We start from the raw sequence: 16574 nt of genomic DNA, 5'->3' as shown, positions 1-16574 counted from the left end.
GGCCTTGGCTTCGGCCAGGCATGTGTCAGAATTGGCGGCTTTGTCATGTAAAAGCCCTTATCTGATTTTCCATATGGATAGGGCAGAATTGAGGACTCGCCCCCAGTTTCTCCCTAAGGTGGCATCAGCTTTTCACTTGAACCAACCTATTGTAGTGCCTGCGGCTACTAGGGACTTGGAAGATTCCAAGTTACTGGACGTAGTCAGGGCCTTAAAAATTTATATTTCCAGGACGGCTGGAGTCAGGAAAACTGACTCGCTTTTTATCCTGTAGGCACCCAACAAAATAAGTGCTCCTGCTTCTAAGCAGACTATTGCTCGCTGAATTTGTAGCACAATTCAGCTGGAGCATTCTGCGGCTGGATTGCCGCATCCTAAATCAGTAAAAGCCCATTCCACGAGGAAAGTGGGCTCATCTTGGGCGGCTGCCCGAGGGGTCTCGGCTTTACAATTTTGCAGAGCTGCAACTTGGTCAGGGGCAATCACGTTTGCTAAATTCTACAAAATTGATACCCTGGCTGAGGAGGACCTTGAGTTCTCTCATTCGGTGCTGCAGAGTCATCCGCACTCTCCCGCCCGTTTGGGAGCTTTGGTATAATCCCCATGGTCCTTACGGAGTTCCCAGCATCCACTAGGACGTCAGAGAAAATAAGATTTTACTCACCGGTAAATCTATTTCTCGTAGTCCGTAGTGGATGCTGGGCGCCCATCCCAAGTGCGGATTGTCTGCAATACTTGTATGTAGTTATTGCCTAACTAAGGGTTATTGTTGAGCCATCTGTTGAGAGGCTCAGTTATATTTCATACTGTTAACTGGGTGTAGTATCACGAGTTATACGGTGTGATTGGTGTGGCTGGTATGAGTCTTAGCCGGGATTCAAAATCCTTCCTTATTGTGTCAGCTCTTCCGGGCACAGTATCCTAACTGAGGTCTGGAGGAGGGTCATAGTGGGAGGAGCCAGTGCACACCAGATAGTCTTTTAGAGTGCCCAGTCTCCTGCGGAGCCCGTCTATTCCCCATGGTCCATACGGAGTTCCCAGCATCCACTACGGACTACGAGAAATAGATTTACCGGTGAGTAAAATCTTATTTTAACACCTTCCACATATCCATCCAATCAGGTGTCGGCGCCGTCGGCGGAAACACCACATTCATCTGCACCTGCTCTGCTTCCACATAGCCTTCCTCGTCAAACATGTCGACACAAGCGTACTGACACACCACACACATAGGGGATGCTCTATTTGAGGACAGAACCCCCACAAGGCCTTTTGGAGAGACAGAGAGAGAGAGTATGCCAGCACACACCCCAGCGCTATATGACCCAGGAATTACACAGTAACTTAGTGTTTACCCAGTAGCTGCTGTATATACTGATATTGCGCTAAATTTATGTGCCCCCCCTCTCTTTTTATCCTCTTTCTACCGTGAATCTGCAGGGGACAGCCTGGGGAGCTTCCTCTCAGCAGAGCTGTGGAGAGAAAATGGCGCTGGTGAGTGCTGAGGAAGAAGCCCCGCCCCCTCAGCGGCAGGCTTCTGTCCCGCGATTTTGTGTAAAATAATGGCGGGGGCTCATGCATATATACAGTGCCCAACTGTATATATGCCCTTTTATGCCAAGAGGTACTTAATTGCTGCCCAGGGCGCCCCCCCCCCCTGCACCCTACAGTGACCGGAGTGTGTGGGTTTGATGTGGTAGCAATGGCGCACAGCTGCAGTGCTGTGCGCTACCTCATATGAAGACTGGAGTCTTCTGCCGCCGCTTTTGACGTCTTCTTGCTTCACACGCCGGCTTCTGGCTTTGCGAGGGGGACGGCGGCGCGGCTCCGGGATCGGACGACCAAGGGTGCGTTCCTGTGTTCGATCCCTCTGGAGCTAATGGTGTCCAGTAGCCTAAGAAGCATAACCTATCCGCAGATAGTAGGTCTGCTTCTTTCCCCTCAGTCCCACGTAGCAGAGAGCCTGTTGCCAGCAGATCTCTCTGAAAATAAAAAATCCTAACACAATACTTTCTTATTAGCAAGCTCAGGAGAGCTCACTAAAGTGCACCCAGCTCGGCCGGGCACAGATTCTAACTGAGGTCTGGAGGAGGGGCATAGAGGGAGGAGCCAGTGCACACCAGTAGTCCTAATTCTTTCTTAAAGTGCCCTGTCTCCTGCGGAGCCTGTCTATTCCCCATGGTCCTTACGGAGTCCCCAGCATCCACTAGGACGTTAGAGAAAAAAAATAAAAAAATAAGAAACTCAGTAGGTTTGTTATTTCCTGGACAATTTTCATGCATGAATATCTCAACATTAAGGAATACTGGGGTTCCCTGTCAAGTTCCTCTCTGCAAATGTGCAAATTCCAGCTGGCACCACACCCAGAAGAGAGCTGTGAACTCTGATCCAGAGTAATGGTTTCGCTCTAATGATGGGATATAAGAAGTGACTGCACAGGAAGCTTTCTGGAGCAATATAGAACGGAAGTACCTCATCCCTTTTGCCACTAATTGTCGGCTTCACCCAGACACTACTCTGCAGACGTTTGGTCTTGAGGAAAGCATTAAGAAAGCATACAGTATCTACGTTTTTATTTTGAATCTATGTTTGGGTATATACTATGCAAAATATCGTTCAATCAGGCGATGAGCAACACATCGAATAGTGCATCTGTCCAAGTGTACAGAAGATATATGTTTGTGAACGATGACATTCGTAGGCATATAGGGGGGATTTCAAATTTTATGTTCCGTGATCTCCCATCTAAAGTGACGGGAGATCGTAGGAGGCGATCTACAAGTGTCCCCTGTTTCGCGCTGATCGCACCCATTGAATGCAATGCGATAATTCCATTTGGGCGGCCAAACGGGGCACTTTTCCTGCATTTCAGCTTGACAACCACTGAAATGCTGATGTTGCGCCCGTTGGCAGCAACATTTGAATAGCTGCCAATGGGCGCGGTCGCGGATGGAAGGAGGAGGAAGCATTTGAATTCCACCCGTAGTGGCGGCCCTCAGCACAGCACCTTACAGAAATATTTGCACATCTGCATGTTTGTACGCCCAACCCATATGCTGGCCGCAATAACAGTCATCACAACTGGGTGGGCAAATTTAAATGACCAGCTAGTTGTGAAATATAGCCAGACATCAGGTAGTGTGAATGCCCACCAAAATCCGTGGGTCAGTGGAAAAGTTGGTAAAATGTGTACCCAGCCTTAGAAAATGGCCCCTTTCTTGTCAAGATCAGGCATATATTACTGCAACACCAGAAACATAGGAATAAAACAGTTTACAAATAAAAAGTTAGAAATCTATTCTTAAAACCACAGGTTCTGAAACTTGGTCCTCAGGACTCTACACAGTGCATGTTTTCCAGGTCTCCTCACAGAATCACTAGTGAAATAATTAGCTCCACCTGTGGATCTTTTTAAGTGTGTCGGTGAGTAACGAGCACCCTATGAACCTGCTGGGTGACCTGCAAAACATGAACTGTCTTGGGTCCTGATGACCAAGTTTGAGAACCACGGCTTTAAACAATAATGAAAAAAGCACCAAATTAAAGCTCTGTGTAATAAACTTAATAAATAGATAGAATAAAGTTATAATGCATGGAAATTACCAAACTGATTTTGCATAGCTCTACTCTACAAGAAAAGGTGTCCATACTTTACAAGAATAGGTGACCATAATGTCTGCTGGGTGAACAGACATTATGAAGTGTGGTAAAATCAGGTTGTCTGCATTGACAGTACATTCAAACTGCAGCAAGCTCCCTATGTTACACCACCTTATGTGTCAAGGCATTAAACTTCAATAAAGCTTGACCACAGACGTAACAGTCTCCAGACATATGCTAACACAACGTAAATATCTGCACTGAAGTTTAAGTGGATTAATGTTACCAAATGGACTCCATGAGTGCGCAGTAGTACGAATGGATTATAAAACCAAAAGGTGAAACAATCAGAATCAGGCCCTATGAGTGCAAGAATGGAGAAAAGACTGTGTGTGTGAGGGGAAATCAATTAGTGCTGGGTTTTTTCGTCCTGTTGAAAAAAAACTGCACTTTTCGCCAGTTTTTAGATTGCATTTGCATTCAACCTATTCAATGCCCGTGCCATTTTTTCGACTGGTGGAAAAATCCAGCATTGGCGAAAACCATGTACATTAGCAAATTCGCCGCTGATACATGTGTTTTGGCGAATTCACGGGCGTTTTTGCCCATTTTTGGCACAAAAAAAATGAACCGGCATGGGTGAAAACACCCGCAATTGAATACTCTGTGTCGAATTAGTGAAGTTTTATCGCCCAGGCGAAAAAAACAGCACTTATTTGAATATCCCTGTGTCTCAGAACCCACAAGAATTCATAATCTAGACCCATGTTAATGTGCATCGTCCGGTCATTTGTAGTGATAAAGTTGCTACAGAGCGTGCACTGTGTGAAAGCACATATGATCTGTCTGCAAACTGTATCAGCTTTCTATACAGACATATAGTTAAAATACGTACATAAAGCTTAAACTGCCTTCGACTGATGTGTCTGAAATAAACACAATATATGATGTGTTGGTGCGATGACTAAATGGGAAGAAACGAGCCCAATATCTTTATCTTGGCAAAACTCCTGCAAAACCCACGGAGAACTAAGAGGAAAAGGCCTGAAAATCTGATTTAATTGATTAAAGGAGTGCGGAAACCAAAAATAAATATTCCATTCCCTGCCAAAAATCTAACACCAATGTAATTACACACAAGAAATAGTGTGTGTGTATTTTTTGAGCATAAAATGATGATGTGTGCACATACATATAATTAACACTTAAGTTCTTAACCATCAATAAACTAAAAGCAAATACGTGTACAGCATATGGAATCCTAGCCATGGATTGGTTTAACAGTTCTCAAAATTCAACTAAATTAATTTGTTTTTGGCCAACACTGCTTTTAATGCTCCACCTACAAATAAAATATTTGTTGATTAGCATAGTGTGTCCACGGTAGAGATTTTGGTTCCATAATTTACAATTCATTTACCTTTATGTCAGTAATGCAATCAGATATGGTGATCAATTTGGCCTCATCACCAAACAGATAGATCGGTCTCTTATTTGGACACATGTAACAGTTCACAGGTTCTACCCTCGCTCACGTCATCTCCTGCAGTACTGCGTGTAACCACCTTCTAAGAATGATTATAGCAGTTGTGAGTAACTGTGATATTTGTTAGGTAAACCTGTACATGCATAAGGCATGTCCATCTGACCAACTCAGATACATGGATCCGGACAAAAAAAAAAAAAAGGACATTTTTACCCACAAAGCCATTGGCCAGCATATTATTTCTGGGTTACAGTTTGTTAAGAGGACCTCTGCTAAAGCTTATTCGCCCACTGCAGTTAACAGGAAAATTTCATTAAAATTCAGAGCTTTCAACATAACAGGTGTCAGCAGTATAAAAATGTAATATTTATCTGCTAGTCTTAGCAAGAGAATGGGCCATTGCAGAGGTACATGTTGGGAATTCCCAAAATCCTGGAGTCCCAGACATTCAGCAGTCATTCTAGTTGGAGAAGAAGGTTAAGCATCATAGACTGTACATGTGGACATCTTCTCTAAGCTTTGACATGGTATGGGATCTTTCAGATTTAATCATAATTAAGACAACGTCTTTCAAATTGGATCAACTTAACAATGTAGTCATTCAAGGACATCAATATAATGACACTTGTACTAGGATGAAAGGCCATGTTAGGTCCATACCTTTCCCAAGACAGTCAGACATGGTTTTGGATCCATTTCAGGCTGTTCCAGTTTCACCACTCCAACCCAGCCATACTCGTACAGATCTTCCTCGTCATTGTTGTTGCAAAGTCCCAATGGGTGCATCTGTGACATACAAAGATCAAACAATTAGATGGTGAAGATGCTGCACATATTTTTATTAATATAATAGAGAAGCACCAATGTCAACAGACCTCTATTAAGCAACACCCCCATCTAGACTCCCATTATCTAATACAGGGAGAGCAACGGTGAAATATTGCAACTGAGCAGCACATATTATATATATATATATATATATATATATATATATATATATACATATACACACACACACACACGTATATTATACACACACACACACACACACACACACACACACACACACAATAAACATTACAGCCATTGCATTATTCATAATATACAAACTTTAGGTAGATAGGAATGACTGATAACTTAATAATACACTATCACATATGATGCAATAACCCTGAAAATCTAGCAAATGCTATCTTGCAGATTTATTACTCTTGTCATAAGTAGAGATTCTGTAATAAGTGGTCATCTCCCCATGCGGCATGGGCTCAGATGTTGTATTATGAAGCTTTAGATAAAGGGGGATTTTCTTATTCAGTAATATTTGGGAAGGGGGGAGGGGATGTGTAAGATTGGAAAAGAAAAAAAGGGTAGAGGGATGGGTTGTCTTAAAAGGGGCCTAAAAGTTTCTTTGAAATGCGTGAGCCTTTAATCCGATTAGCTTGATAAAGACAAAACAAAGGGGGGAAAAGGGAGTTGCGTCTGGGGAGGGTTTCAGAGAGAGCAGAGGGTGAGGAGCAGAAATGGAGGCAAATTATTGTCCTTAAATCATTTTCATGGGTCACAAATTTTTATGACAAGTTTCACTTTGATTTAAAATCTCCTTTATCTCCCATTTATCAGCACAGACAGCTCTGCTATTGATCCAAACATTCTCAGCACCCCAATATGAGTAATCGAGAATTAATTGCATATGTATCATCAAGTCCACTTTTATCATTATCTATATCTAGAGAAAATGCACGGTCCAAAAAACGTACAATACATACTGAATTATTTTATCTAATGGGCCAGGTTTCTAAAAGCTTATCTGTGTTTAGACTCTGATCAATACTTTTGTATATTTACTCTTAAGTTTCATATTTCACAAAAAAACCTGAATTGTCTTAGATAGATATATCTATATCTATCTATCTATCTATCTATCTATCTATCTATCTATCTATCTATCTATCTATCTATCTATCTAATAATGAGTGGAACACAGAGTCCCAAATAACATACAGACAAGAGATCATAGAGGGATGAGTTCACTTCAACCCAAATGAGCTCTGGGAAAGACTGATGCCTGGCTGCGTTCATATTGGTAATTACGGTAGTGCTAGATTTGAAAGTTTTTCCATTGCACAGCCCTAGAAGTGCAAAGGAAAACTTGAGATGCTGGCAGGCGCACTCTGCCGATGTGATACAGCACGTTTTGTAAAGGTCAGAGAATTAAATCCCCCTCCCCAAGTATCGCAATCATTTTCTGTGATTAAAACACAACAGTTCACTGTAAAGGTAGAAAAATATGGAATTTTATAGGGTGTACAATTTATAAACATAAGCAACCACATCTATATTGAAAAAAGATGTTTCTTGTGTGGTGACAGGTAAAAAAATAAAATTGGTCTACACACATTGACTCATTTCAAAATATTTCACACGAGTATTAAAGTTCATATCACTAGGTCTAGAACGTAAATATTTAGGCTGGAATCTTTTCATCTAAATACCACATTTCTACAGAACAGCCACTGTCCTTTCTTCACACCTGAGGAAGACATCCTCAACTAATAAAATACGTCACTTTCAGGAAATAATCATTTAAAATGATGTTAGCAGACATTCCTTATGCGTCTGGGTAAATACTCTCCATCAGTGATTCCCAAAGAACACCAAAAAAACCACCACACACCCAAAACAATGACTGCTTAATGTGCTTCCCACATTTAAGGGGGGTACTGACGGGGGAGATGTGTGCTGAGCGATCTTAACACAGACCGTTCAGCATACATCTCTCCCTCCGCTCAGCACAGCGCTCACTTCACACAACGGTGAAGTGAGCGACCCGCTATACTGAGCCTGCATGCAGGATCAATCTAGCACCGGCAATAGCGATGCGCGGGGCCATGCATTGCTATCGCTGGGGGGCATACACACGGCAGATCCGTGCTTAAAATCTAAGCAATCTAGTCAGATTGTTTAGATATTAAACACTGATCTCTGTGTGTACCCCCTATAGACTTTCATCTCTTCATAGTATAGTTAGTATTAAAATATGTAATATACTGTGCCCCACACATTAGGGCTGAATTTTAGTAAAAGTTGCCCCTTAAGCCCAGTACTCACGGGCCGATCAAGGAGAGATGCGTGCTGAGCGAACCGCTCAGCACACATCTCTCCTGCCGCTCAGCACAGCGCGATCTGTGCTGAGCGTGCGGGGGGAGACGGGGGGCCGCTCACTTCACCCAGCGGGTGAAGTGAGCGACCCGCTAGATTGGCCTGCATGCAGGCCAATCTAGCAGCGGCGATAGCGATGTGCGGGGCCGCGCATCGCTATCGCTGAGGGGGCTACACACGGAGCGATCCTGCCGATATTCTAAGCAATCTAGTCAGATTGCTTAGAATATCGCTCCGTGAGTACCCCCCTTTACAAACCATTCTGAGCTGCAAACTAATTTTTTTTTCTTGCATGCTGGGTAAATCGGTCTGCTTTTGCATGTAGCCCACAAATACTGGCCATCTTTACTTGTACACTGTAATTTAAATTTGAGTTTGGACACACCCTCCAAAACATTTAGACATGCTCTTATACCACTGTTGTAATATATTTTTATTTTATTCTAGTTGCTGTCGCTTTCCTTCCACCACTGTGTCCTTTCTCCTCTGACCTCTGTTATTCTAAAGGTGTTTTGCTCTACAGAACAGCGGCTTGTTTGTTTGGTTCTGGATTCGCTCACTCTAGAGACTTTTGTGCATTAAAACTCGATGAGAACAGCAAATACTTAATCCTATCTGTTATCAATAGTCACTTCATGGTCACAATCACTTAGATCACATTTTTTCCCCGATTCTACATTAGGTTTGAACCACCACTGACACTCTTGACTACGTGTACATATTTTTATGGGGTGTGGTATGGCTGACCGACGGTCAGCATACCGACACCGGGATCCGGGCAGCATACAGACACCGGGATCCCGGCGGGGGAGTGCAGCAAGTCCCTTGCGGGCTCGGTGGCAACCTGCGGTCGCTACGGGTTCTATTCCCACTCTATGGGTGTCGTGGACACCCACGAGTGGAAACTGTCCCTGTTGGTCGGCATGCCGACCGTCGGGATAGTGAGGGGGCGGGATGTTGGGGGAGGTCATGTGACCGTCAGTCTCCTGACCGCCGGTCACATGAATACCACCCGTTATTATGCACCAAATTACTACCATATACAGGTGAAACTCCAAAAATTAGAATATCGTGCAAAAGTTCATTTATTTCAGTAATTCAACTTAAAAAGTGAAACTAATATATTATATAGAGATTTATTACATGCAAAGTGAGATACTGTATTTCAAGCCTTTATGTGTTATAATTTTGATGATTCTGGCTTACATCTTAAGATAACCCCAAATCCAAAATCTCAGAAAATTAGAATATTACATAAAATCAATAAAAAAGGTATTTTAAATACAGAAATGTCCGCCCTCTGACAAGTATAATCATGCATATGTACTCAGTACTTGGTTTGGGCCCCTTTGGGTAGAATTATTGCTTCAATGCGGCGTGGCAGGGATTTTATCGGCCTGTGACACAGCTGAGGTGTTATGGAAGACCAGGATGCTTCAATAGCGGCTTTCAGCATTGTTCGGTCTCATGTCTCTCATCTTTTCTTGGCAATGCCCCTTAGATTCTCTATGCGGTTCAGGTCAGGCGAGTTTGCTGGCCAATCCACCAGAGTAATCCCATGGTCACTGAACCAGGTTTTGGTACTTTTGGCAGTGTGGGCAGTTGCCAAGTCTTGCTGGAAAATGAAGTCAGCATCTCCATAAAGCTTGTCTGCTGAAGGAAGCATGACGTGCTCTAAAATGTCCTGGAAGACGGCTGCATTGACTCTTAGCTTAATATAGCACAGTGGACCAACACCAGCAGATGACATGGCTCCCCAAATCAACACAGACTGTGGAAACTTCACACTAGATTGTGTGCCTCTCCATTCTTCCTCTATACTCTGGGACCTTGGTTTCCAAATAAGATGCAAAATTTGCTGTCATCAGAAAAGAGGACTTTAGACCACTGAGCAACAGACCAGTTCTTTTTTTCTTGTTAGGAAAAGGCCATTCAAAAGTGTAGGGGAGCTTCACAAGGAGTTGACTGAGGCTGGAGTTCGTGCATCAAGAGCCACCACACACAGACGGATCCTGGACATGGGCTTCAAATGTCGTATTCCTCTTGTCAAGCCACTCCTGAACAAACAAACAACGTCAGAAGAGTCTTACCTGTGCTAAAGAAAAAAAAAAAGGGAATCTATGGGGCATTGCCAAGAGAAAGATGACAGACATGAGACCGAACACTGCAGAAGAGCTGAAGGCCGCTACTGAAGCATCCTGGTCTTCCATAACACCTCAGCAGTGCCACAGGCTGATAGAATCCATGCCATGCTGCATTGAGGCAGGTAATTCATGCAAAAGGGGCCCAAACCAAGTACTGAGTACATATGCATGATTATACTGTCAGAGGGCTGACATTTCTGTATTTAAAATACTTTTTATTTTAATTGATTTTATGTAATATTCTAATTTTCTGAGATTCTGGATTTGGGGTTTTCTTAAGCTGTAAGCCACAATCATCCAAATGATAACAAATAAAAGCTTGCAATATCTCACTTTGCATGTAATGAGTCTATATAATATATTAGTTTCACCTTTTAAGTTGAATTACTGAAATAAATAAACTTTTGCACGATATTCTAATTTTCGGAGTTTCACCTGTATTTGGCTGATTAGATATTTGCATTAGTGATCAAGTGTACCTAATAAGTGGTCACTTAGAGTGTATACACAGATGCACATTCTAGAGAGATTAACAGCTCTTTCTATGCACAAATATGGCACATTATTAAAGAGCATAAATACACAAACGTCCTTCACTTAAAAGCAATGTCGACCCGCACATCGGATAATGACAAGTAACGGACAAGGTTATCCTTTGGTGCTGGCAAAAAAAACCAATGGTCATATATGTGTCAACCATAGCACCCAAGGACAGGTACAGTCATTGTTATGGGCTTCCTGTCTCTGAGCAGGGAAACACATAAGGAAGGCATATTTCTATCTTACCCATTAAAGTCGCCTCTTTATCTTGTCCAGTGCCAACACTGCTCTTTCATTGTAGGACAAAACATTTCCTCTTCGTCACAAAGGGCAGCTTTTGCCCTATTGTTTGAGAGTAAACGTGTTATGGTACAATGATTATGGGGAATGTTAATTACAAACCTGTACTTTTTCATAATTCAAATTACAGGTGCAAGTGGACTAATGTCAGCAGTCAGATGCATCTCACAATACATTCAATAAGCAACAAACCATCCACTGTATTCTTTTTTAGGCCAAAATTAATTGATGGTTTCTTAAAACCCATGCTCCCATTATACAGCAGAACTCATGGGAAATAATCTGCTTCTGGTTGGGTAAAAAACAAGTTTTATGTTTAAAACCTTTTCAACCCTATATTCAAAAGTCTACAATAAATGTCTTTGGTTGTTTCAGTTGTTTTTAGGTAGTGTAAATGAATGGGCACTAGACAGAGAAATTCAGTTGATGCTTTGTTTGGAAGTGAGTGTTGCATGCGCCCACATTTCTGCTCAGAGCCTCCTGAGGTGGTGAGCAAAAATGTGCGAAAAGTCCGGCTTTCGGGCACCTAAACAGCACTTTCATGTCGCACCCTTTAGTTAGACAGATTTAGCTTTATGCGGCTAAACCCGATGCTTTTTGGCACAATAATTAATGGGCTGAAAAATTAAAGATTTGGTTAGATGCTCACGGGCGCTGCCCATTAATAAATAATGACTTCTACACCATCTGTGTCACCCCTGTCTTTCTTCTCCACCCCTTGAGAATGCAAGCTCTCTCCAGCAGGGCCCTCTCTCCTCATGTACTTTTGCCTCTTTTAGACAACCTTCTACTCCAACGGCACCTTACTCTCGGTTTCTGCACCCTGATGATATACGTGTCCTGTCCCCTGAAGCAGCAGTGTTATTACACCATGCATTTGTCCTACATTGTCTTGTACTCCAAGCCATTGTTTTCTTGTTTTGCTCATTAATTTATGAACTTTGTTAGGCATTGAGGAACCCTTGTGGCGCTATATAAATAAACAATAATTAATAATATGATATAAAAGGTGTATAATCACATTCCTTATTAGATAAGAGCGAATTCTCAATCCACCATACGTCTACTTCTTGTTATAGTTCTTGAAAAGGAGTCTATTTCCCAGAAAATGGACCAATATTTCCTCTGCTAAACCACAAGATCTTCCTTCCTCTTTTTTTTATCTTTTTACCCTCTGTTTCACATGTAATCTCCCATGTGCATGCAATTCGCAAGGAAAGACGAAAAATAATGTAATCGTTTTAATAAAACAGGTAAAGAAATTTTGTACAAAACAATCCCTTTAAAATACACTGGTTAAAACTGTTGCTATCCGAATGAGGCAGAAATGGAAACAAATTACTGGCAGGGCTTTCAAAACTGTAGGTAACCAGTTCTAAAGCGCTTAGTTAAAGGATTCAAATGGAGTCCCGGGTTTCCTTCTGGAACTCCACCACACCCATCACCAAAAAGCTCCACAAAACGCCACATCAGAGTCACCACGACAAGCCGACACGCTTCGACCTGCATTGGAATTTTCTCAAGGCAAAATAGTTGGATGGATGTGTCAGCCCACTGTCCAGCTCTTAAATACAACGTTCCACCAATAAGCTGTAAGGTGTTTTTCAAACTAACTATACAGGAGTTCCATTAATTAATCCTACCTATATTAATCAAACACCAATTGGACCTATGCATCACATGACCTCCCCCCAGCTGTTGATTATGCTCGTTGCCAAGTTCAGTCAGTCTATTATTAGGTCCATTAGCTCAGCCACCAATAGGGTTCATTTCCAGCCAGATACATGATCAAACAAATCCCTTCCCCTAAAAATGACATGAAGTCATAGTTATCTTCCAATGGGAGAAGCCTATTTCTCAATATTACCGGTACATAGGATGGATTTTGATACCTATTGATCCCTTCCTAAAATGGGCTTTTCAGCTCCATTTTAAACCATCTCTCATTCTCTCCTTTTCTCGAATTAAGGGAGAATTAGGTTGTATCCTATAGGGGTCTACCCACTCATGTTCCCCATTTTATGGGACAGTGGGAAACTGATTAGGTCTGGAATAGTAATCCCTTTGGGGCGAACCTGGTGTCCTAGTGGAGGTATATCAATGATGATTTATTTGGAGAGGAAATCCCTCTTAAAGAATTTTTTTAATATTTTTAAATGAGAATCCTTTTAACATATTCTTCATTTTTAATATCAGTGCACCCTCTGTTGATTTTTAGACCTCACCATTTTTAGAGAGAAAAATCCTTTCTGCACAAAGACTTTTTGTAAATCAAAGGATTCTAAAGCCTATATTCATGGCAACAGCTGCCATCACAAAAACTGAATCCAGTCAATACATAGTGGCCAGTTAAAAAAAAGCTAAAACGCAATTGTACAAGTGATCAAACTTATGATCAGGCCCAAGAAATGAGCGAGAATTTTATTGTGTGTTGGTATGAACATAATGCGGCCAATTTAATTGTTTTGGGTCTCTAAAAATCCCATCTAAACAAGACTGTTTAGATGCCCAAACAATTGTCACAATTAAACATAGCGCATGTCGTGCCCAGACAGACCGGGTTTAGCCACGTAAAACTGCTAAACCCGTCTACAGTCCTACTAAAGTCATCCTGTTTGGACGCCCAAAGTGCCGACTTAGCAGACATTTCTTCTTACACCTCAGGAAGCTGTGAGACTTAGCAGACATTTCGTCTTACACCTCAGGAAGCTGTGAGAAGAGATGTCAGCCCTGCGGCTACCGGGTGTCTAAACGCTCTGATTCACACCCGCTAGCGGTAGCCGTGGGATAAAACAATTGAATTGGCCCCATAGTGGATGATAGAGCCCTAAACAATGTGAACCAGGTTGATAGAAAAGACCTTCTAGAAAGCAGTCCACAAGTTAGAACCGATGAGCAAAGTACCCGTCAGTGGGCCTTTATTGCAGGCTACAAAACACAACACAGGGAAATATAGGCATAGGACCATGTTGAAAAAAAGATCCTTTGCTTGGAGCTGTCATTCCCAATAAAACTAAGTACAAAAAAGCCCCCAACTTGGGTATCAAATGAGTGAGGAGCACTTTGCCTCGAGTCAACCACTGAGCACCACAACATCAAAGGACTTCTATCGCTGTGGGGCATGCAATGGTCGTAAGGAAGTGATGAGCTATAATACTTATAGTATTTATTGTTTGCATGCTAAAGGTAAACCACAAAACAGTAATCACTTGTCGTCTGACAATGACTTAAATTAAAATGATCCACAATGGACTTTTGGCACTGTAAATAAGTGCAGCACTAACATCAGTCAATGGTTGTTGGTGTTTTGACCATTGGGATTTTGACTAGGTAAATTGACTGCATCCCTAACAAAGTAGTATACAGTAATTACATCAGGCAATAGAGAAGGAGGACAGCTGGATAACATGCTGTAGTACTTGTAACTCTAATCATGCACTGCTTTAAATTACCTCTCACTGATTTATAACAGAGTGGACCCATAACCCCCGATTTATGTGCTAATGTCATAGTCTGAAAATGTGGCGAGTACAAACACAGGTATCAGTATAAAGGCTGTTTAAGATGATAGCTGAGGTCATGTTGTACTATGCTATAAATTATTTCTTTAATCCTTTGTTATTTGCCATAAAGCATTAAGCCACTGACAAGCATTCAGAACCCATAGGAATATAGGCCCTCATTCCGAGTTGTTCGCTCGCAAGGCGAATGTAGCAGAGTTACACACGCTAAGCCGCCGCCTACTGGGAGTGAATCTTAGCTTCTTAAAATTGCGACCGACGTACGCGCAATATTGCGATTACAAACGAGTTAGCAGTTTCAGAGTAGCTCCAGACTTACTCTGCCTGTGCGATCATTTCAGTGCTTGTCGTTCCTGGTTGACGTCACAAACACACCCAGCGTTCGCCCAGGCACTCCCACCGTTTCCCCGGCCACTCCTGCGTTTTTTCCGGAAACGGTAGCGTTTTCAGCCACACGCCCCTGAAACGCCGTGTATCCGCCCAGTAACACCCATTTCCTGTCAATCACATTACGATCGCCGGAGCGAAGAAAAAGCCGTGAGTAAAAATACTTTCTTCATAGTAAAGTTACTTGGCGCAGTCGCAGTGCGAACATTGCGCATGCGTACTAAGCGGATTTTCACTGCGATGCGATGAAAAATACCGAGCGAACAACTCGGAATGAGGGCCATAGACCGTGCTGAGTAACAGTATTACTAGAGAATCAAAGAGCATAGGTACAGGAGGGATTGCACTAATGTCACAGCACCATTTCAGATAGCTATAAATGGCAGCCAAATAAACACACTTGTACAGGTAACGTGAATTACTGTAATGCGCAGAAGCAGCCTCAAGAGCACAAAATTTAATCCCTCATTAGTGATGGCCTGTAAATTACCCCTATTCTGCTAATTCATTTAATTGCTGAATACTGCACAAAAACAGTATAATCCTTAATATTTCATATCTGATTTTGTAGCCTGGTACATCTATGTTGCAGAGATCATTGCTTTTCCAGGAGCTCATGCCAAGTGAGAGGATTATAGAAGAAATAAGTTCATCACTGTAATTTTCTAACTGGAGGGTAGACATTAAAATGGACAGCATTCTTATATGCCAACTCTTGGGGGGGTCATTCTTACCTGAATGCTGCAGTTCTTCGCAGCGCAGCGATCAGGTCAGAACTGCGCATGCACCGGTACCAAAGTGATCCGACGCATGGCTACAGTCGATGGCTGCCGTTACCTAGCGATCGCCTTTGCCTGATTGACAGGCAGAGGCAGTCGCTGGGCGGAAGGGGGCGGAACAGCGCCATCTGGCCGCCGTTTTGTGGGCGAGGTCCGGCCAATGCAGGCGTGGTCTGACCGTGCGGGGGGCGGGCCGCAGCGGTTGTGTGACGTCACATGCAGCCGCTGTGACGACTAGCTCCCGGCCAGCACGCAAAAGCTGCGCTGGCCGGGAGCTACTCTTGAAGTACAAAAGCATCGCCGCTGTGCGATGCTTTTGTACATCAGCGACGGGGCAGGGACTGACATGTGGAGCAGGCTAGCCATGTGCTGGGCGTCCCCCCCCGCACGTCTGTGTTCCTGATCGTAGCTGTGCTAAAATTTACCACAGCTACGATCAAGTCGGAATCACCCCCATGGTTTCTTGCAGGAGACACATAATACTGCCAGGATACCAACTGAGTGTAAATTTCTTCAGAGGTGGGATGGTATCCGGACTCTAGGTCGACACCCATTGGTCGACAGTGGATAGGTTGACACTAGAAATAGGTCGACATGGACATTAGGTCGATATGAAAAAAGGTTGACATGAGTTTTTCACTTTTTTTTCTACTTTTTC

General features: G+C 42.7%; 1 protein-coding gene across 1 annotated transcript in view; it reads right to left on the bottom strand.

Moving 5' to 3' along the window:
• ZNRF3 (zinc and ring finger 3) overlaps positions 1-16574 on the bottom strand; it is a 242798-nt gene that overhangs the window by 84006 nt on the left and 142218 nt on the right. Inside the window, exon 2 of the mRNA XM_063964298.1 lies at positions 5747-5872. Coding sequence (XP_063820368.1) covers positions 5747-5872 — 126 coding nt within the window. The remainder of the gene's footprint in view (positions 1-5746; positions 5873-16574) is intronic.

The sequence above is a fragment of the Pseudophryne corroboree genome, chromosome 1, assembly GCF_028390025.1.
Source record: "Pseudophryne corroboree isolate aPseCor3 chromosome 1, aPseCor3.hap2, whole genome shotgun sequence".
Lineage (NCBI taxonomy): Eukaryota > Metazoa > Chordata > Amphibia > Anura > Myobatrachidae > Pseudophryne > Pseudophryne corroboree.
Note: the sequence above shows the minus strand (reverse complement) of the source record. Positions and strands in the feature narration are given on the sequence as shown.